Source organism: Centroberyx gerrardi, chromosome 18 (assembly GCF_048128805.1).
Source record: "Centroberyx gerrardi isolate f3 chromosome 18, fCenGer3.hap1.cur.20231027, whole genome shotgun sequence".
In the NCBI taxonomy this organism is placed as follows: domain Eukaryota; kingdom Metazoa; phylum Chordata; class Actinopteri; order Beryciformes; family Berycidae; genus Centroberyx; species Centroberyx gerrardi.
This window is the reverse complement of record NC_136014.1, coordinates 22,270,247-22,276,246: the sequence shown is the minus strand read 5'-3', so window position 1 is coordinate 22,276,246 and position 6,000 is coordinate 22,270,247. Positions and strand designations below refer to the sequence as shown.

General features: G+C 46.6%; 1 protein-coding gene across 1 annotated transcript in view; it reads left to right on the top strand.

Annotated features, from left to right (window-relative positions):
• Positions 1 to 774: 774 nt before the first annotated feature.
• The window catches only part of lama4 (laminin, alpha 4), a 30,639-nt gene continuing 25,413 nt past the window's right edge, over positions 775 to 6,000 (top strand). The window contains exons 1-4 of the mRNA XM_071899231.2: positions 775 to 1,046; positions 5,029 to 5,130; positions 5,316 to 5,443; positions 5,539 to 5,619. Of these exons, the coding sequence (XP_071755332.2) occupies positions 939 to 1,046; positions 5,029 to 5,130; positions 5,316 to 5,443; positions 5,539 to 5,619 (419 nt within the window). The 5' untranslated portion in view covers positions 775 to 938. The remainder of the gene's footprint in view (positions 1,047 to 5,028; positions 5,131 to 5,315; positions 5,444 to 5,538; positions 5,620 to 6,000) is intronic.

The following is a 6,000-nucleotide window of genomic DNA, read 5'->3' as shown; positions in this document are numbered from 1 at the left end:
CTGTTTTTAGACTCTGTCCAGCTCTGACAATACTTCCTTTGTGCTGGAAGTATCACACTCGGTCTTTTCCTGTTCAGGGGGAATTCAGAGCTTCACACGGTATTCATAAATGTAGCACCTTATGATGGTCTGACCTTGGAAAACAAACAGAAAGCCCGGTGCTGTGCGGTGGAGCAGCAGCTGTTTCTTGTCTGCCTGCAGTGCGGAGTGAGTGTTGAGGCTCACCCCTCTGCCCACCCGGCCGAATAGAGGGGAAGGGGAGGGAGGACGAGGGTGGGAGAGGGGAGAGGGGAGAGGGAGGGTGCCGTCTGTTCAGCCCAAGGTGAAAGGGTGCCACGGACCTGCAAATGGAGACGAGGGACTAACACTCAATCTGACTCTGCCGGTCAGGGGGGGGGAGACATGCAGTTTGGATCTGCCTGCTAGCCTGCCTTATGCTCAGGAGACAGAAGGTCTCTGTTGCTCATTTGCTTCTCTCTTTCTCACTCTTTTCTCTCTCTCTTCTCTTTCTCCCACTCTCTCCCCTCTCTCTCTCTCTCTCTCTCTCTCAGTTTCCAGCCTTCCCATCTGTATGTGATTTAGGCACAGGCTCAGGGGAGAGGCAAGTCCGCTAGGGGAGGCGTAGGGGAGAGAAGAGTCAGGGGAGGGAGAGAGAGAGAGAGAGAGAGAGTGAGAGAGAGAGAGAGAGAGAGAGAGAAAGGGAGGAAGTCCACACAAGTTTGTTTTAGAGGACTTAGGCTGGGCTGGGACTAGGCACAGCGCCGCATCTGGAGGTCGGACCAGTGGAAAAGTTAAGCCAACGGGAGCAGCGGAGTAAAGGAGCTGCCTGAGTCCCGGAGAGACTTGACCACAGCCAGGAGGGACTGACAGAGAGAGAGAGAGAGAGAGAAAGAGAGAGGGAGAGGGGGATCAGTGCTCCACTGGGCGAACACACAAACATGGCTGCTAAATCTCTGCCCTGCCTCTGCCTTCTCTGCATCCTCTCAGGGATTGCCTATCCAGCTTCTGCTGCCGGGTTATGGGACCAGCAACAGTCGGTGGTGAAAGTAAGACAGCTTTTGTTTTATCTCTGTTTGGCCGAGACACAGGATGCACTGGCTCCAGCATGTTAGCACAGCCATATTTAGTTTTCATCATCATCTTTTCCATAGATTTACTCTCTCTGTCTTACTGTACATATACTGTATGTATACTCCTTAGGCTGTTAATCATGCAGGCAAATGTTGATTTGGTGAAAAGTGCTACTAGAAGATCAGTAAATAAGAGGAGGAGGCAGGTTGAGTCTGTTGTTTTGGAAGTGATGAGTTTTGGCTGCCTGAAGAGCTCTCTGAGGACTTATGTATCTCTGCCTGAAACTTCATAATGGTGCTGATGCTTCCTGCTCAGTGTGTGTGTTTGTGAGTGTGGGTGTGTTGGGGAGGTGGAGGTGGGATGGGATGGGGTAGGGGTAGGGGGTCACTGAAGGTACCCCCTGGCCCAGGCTATAGCTCTGATGGGGTCTGAGTTACTGTCTCCACCACTGTCATGCCCCTCCCGCCCCTCCCTGACAGATTGCTAATGGAAACCAGCTGCCAACTGTTGAGCAACACCCCAGAGAGAGAGAGAGAGAGAGAGAGAGAGAGGGAGAGAGAGACAGAGAGAGAGAGAGAGCACAATGGGCAGTAAGGGCATGAGAAACCATACAGGACTGCTGCCAAGCAGGCCGGTGCTCCCTTGGCTTAGTGTAGGTCCACTGCTGGAATGGATGGAAGCCTAGAGGCCCACATTTCAACAACACAAGCCAAACGAAGTGTTAAAAATGAGAGTAATGGAAAATACGTTTACAGCTTCACAAAGCACATTGTTACTCTGTTTTGAGAAGTGCTCTGTTTTGAAAAGAAGTTTTTTATTTTTATGTTTAGGTGAACTCTGTGTTGAATTGCTAGATTTAGGAATTTCATACAGAGAGTGATAAGAATCCTCTAATGGGAGGATGGAGGACTTTATTTGTGGTCATATATCTCAGTAAACATAGGTTTTTAGTGAACACTTTCATCACGTAAGGCAAGTCATCCCTTACATTGTCCTGAGTGCCTATACTTTAAAGCATAACTCCTGCCATTTTCTTGACCTGGAACCTATTTTCCCGTCTTGTTCCATCATACCAATCAATTCTGAATAAAACCTCATCAATTGCTTCACTATAGAGCTGCTTTTGAGAGTTGCTTTGGTGTTGATTTTGGAGTTTCTATTGGCCCTATTGGGCTGTATTAGAGAATTGCACACCCTGGATGGGAAAAGAGGATCTGGATCTAAAATGGCTGGAGTTATGCTTTCAGTATAAGTTGCCCTGGTGGGATTCAAACCCATTGAGCTACAAATAGCCAGAACAACTTCAAATATTCCTCATTTGTTTTGAGTTATAGATGTTTATTTCTCCATCTCTGAGGACTCTGAGTAGAGTTTCCCCTGAGAGGAGGCCACGCCCCTGCAGACATGTTGTCTCTGCTGGGTTATTGAGTTACGATGAGATTCTCATGACCCAGTGGTCTGTCCCATCCTGAGGATCTTCAGAGGAGTTAGCATCACTAAGCCCAGCGTCTGAACCCCTCTACAAGGCCAAAATAAATACAGCAACCAGCTCTTGTTGTGAGGCGGAATGAGATTCAGCCTTCAAGCTTTCACATTTAATCCACTTAATTCTCTCACTTTGGGAAAACTCAGTCGACAGGCAGTTCTACATTAAAAAAAACTCTAAAAACAAGCAAGATACTATTCATAATAAAAAGACATCTGTACAGAACAACATGTTAGAGATCCCACTGTCTGTCTCATGTCATCGCAGATAGACAGAGATAGACAGACACACACACACACACACACACACACACACACAGTGCAGAGAGAGGGCATGGCCGCACAGTTTTGGAGCCCCAGGACTAGGGAGAGTGTTGACTTTGGACAGCGCTCCACTGTGGAGCCAACTCCTGTTTTTGTGCGTGATACCAGCTTTATTTGTTCAGGTCTGTATCCCAGAGATAAAGTCTTATGGTTAATTTCATGTAAGAGCAATATCAGCGCATAGGAAACACACTGCTGGTGATAAATAGTGCAAACCCAGTCCAGTGGATGGATAGAACAGAATCGTTGGGAGTCGTTGGGACAGGCAGCTTCACATGAAAACAGAGAGAGGCTATACAACATGTTGAATGTCATCTTTGTTCTCCACTGTAGTGGGCATAGTGGGAGGGTCACCGACATAGTTCACATTACAGAGTGCGCTCATATCAGACAGAAGGCTGCAGATGTCAATTGTGTCAATTTCCATGATGGTTAAGATGGACGGATTAGAATCACCACCGTGGCTTAAAATCCAATTCAAAGTTTCATATTGAGTATTACAGCATAACCCCAGGGGAAATGTCTCCCCAAGTCTGAGGCTTGAATTACAAATGCAAGGCTTCAATGATTTCTGAATGAAAGGATTACCAAGTCGTCCAAACATGGGGGGGAATAATGTAATTACAAGGGGTTCGTACAAGCTGGCGGGTTGTATACTTTTGATGCATTCCTCTCATTTAAGAGGGGTCTGAAGAGATAAGTATCCCACTTCTAGACCATCTGCTGCATCTCCCTCCAACCCCCTGTCCTGAGTCTCCTGTATATACACACTGCAGCTGTCCGACCCATCACAGAGTGTCACATTGGTCCAGACCAATCCAAAACTCTTTTAAGTGGCTTTACAAATGGTAAATAGCTCTAGATCTCTGTGGTTTTCCCAAAAGCTGGTGGTTTATTACTGCTAATGGGCTTTCTCTACCATTTGGGGCCAAAATGTCATTCTTTATCTTTTTTTTTATTCAGTACCTTTCACATTAGCATCGTCAATTACATAGCCAACATGTGTTAACAGGGAAGGGCGACACACTGAGCATTGATACGGCTACTGATGGATGGGTTTGAGTGAGATTGAGTGAGTGTATGTGCACTGCGGGTCAGGGAAAACCACAGGAAAGGGCCTGCAGGAAGAGTCTGTGCCGGCTGTGAAAGCGCTGCTGTTCACAGGATGTTTCACATTAGCTGGCTAGAGAGGCGTTTCTTTGTCTCACGGCCCATCTGAGAATAAATCAAAGGAAAATATGCATCATAAGCAGGCATATATCCCTGGAATGTTCCATCTTCTGGCTATTCTGGATGCACAGCATGAATGTCCAATTGACTGAGTGGAACAAGGGGGCTGAACCATGGCGTTCTTATAGGCCAGTGCAAACAAAGTGGTATTGTGGGCCTCTTTGAATGGCCCTGCTTCAGATGTTCAAAGATGCGTGTGTGTGTGTGTGTGTGTGTGTGTGTGTGTGTGTGTGTGTGTGTATGGGGTGGGTGGGTTTGGAGGTTAGAGGCTGGGTGGGTGGGTGGTGGGGGTGGGGGGCAGGGCTCTGAACTCTGACATCACACCATCCTGAGAAACCCCACCTCACAGAACAAACACCAGACAGGATGCAAGTTTTAAAATGACATTCTGTAAATAGCATGGGACTACTGCAGTTCACTTTGGTGTTTTGTACCTATACATATACTTGTATTTTGTAGCCGTGCTCACCAGTTTAACAACAGAGCCACCATCAAAAGGGGCTAATGGGGGCATTTGAGATAAGATGTTGTGACAGGCTGAAGAACTTATTCCTCTGAAGACAGAAAACCCAAAGCAGCCTTGCCAAAGTGATTCCAGGTGCCCGCTTTCTCAATTAGCCGCTGAGTGATTTACTGCACTGAGGTGCAGTAAATCACCCAACCTCAGATGGTCTTAAGCCAAAATGTGGCATCTGGCTTTTACTTCCTAAGGGAGAGTGGGCAGTCCACTCATCTTTAGCGTTTTTTATTTATTGAGACAGTTGGAAGGTAGAGAGGGGGAGAAAAATTTTAGTCCTTAACCTGCAGGGGCAGCATGTGGCTCCAGAGGCTGTGGACTTCATTACTAGATTAATGGGGTATTTCTACTGCTATGTAACTAAAGTTTGAATTCATATGTCTATTCTATTCTATTTCTAGGTGTGTGCAAGGGGATATTTCCTCAGCGAGCAACTCAAGTGCCTACCATGTAACTGCAAAGGCCATGCAGACTACTGTGAAGATATCACAGGCGTTTGCATAGTAAGTTTCCCACAGTGATTATCATTAAGTGTAGTAAACAAATGTACTTTTTGTCTTTTTACACTTTTAGTCAAAAGTATGAGTCATTTTCATGTCATTTTCAGTCCAAGTCCACCAGTTTTTTTTAAGTAGCAATTAATATTGTGAGAGACAGACTGCTACTAGTTGCAATGTTTCTCTTACAGGACTGTAAGGACCACAGTACGGGTGATTTCTGTGAAATGTGTGAAGACGGCTACATGTTGGCTCCCAGCCTGGACGGACACCACACCTGCCGGCCGTGCGCCTGCCCCCTCTCACTCTCCTCCAATAAGTAAGCCGGTCTGTTGTTGTGTCTGCAGAAAGCAGGCTGTGTGTTGCCAGGCGGTGTGCAGTCGCTGAAATTCTTTCCCCTGTGTGTCCGGCCAGTTTTGCAGTGCATTGTGACAGAGGAGGTGCCATCCTGCGGTGCAAGTGCCAGGAGGGCTATGCTGGACATTTCTGTGAGAGGTCAGTGCTGGCAAGGCTTTGAACAACCAATCAAGAGGTCAAATTAAGCCAGTGTAAGCACATTCAGTAAAAACTCACAATACCACCAATTACTGACTTACTGACTGGTAATGCAATCTCTCTAATAAGTATTCTGCAGCACGAAGACATCCTAAGTAAAGTCAGACATCTCGCTGTCACAGTGGGTTACGGTGCAGGCCCTCATAGAGTGCCCCATTATATATCTATGCTGCATCTAACTTCCATTAGCGTTGCGCTTGCCACTGCAGCTCATTCCTTTTCAAATGTTGTAATAGAACTAACTAGCAGAACTAAATAGGCATTTTGTAACACAAAACTCATGCCTCTCTAATGCCTGGTTACCACATTCAGCAGCTGGAG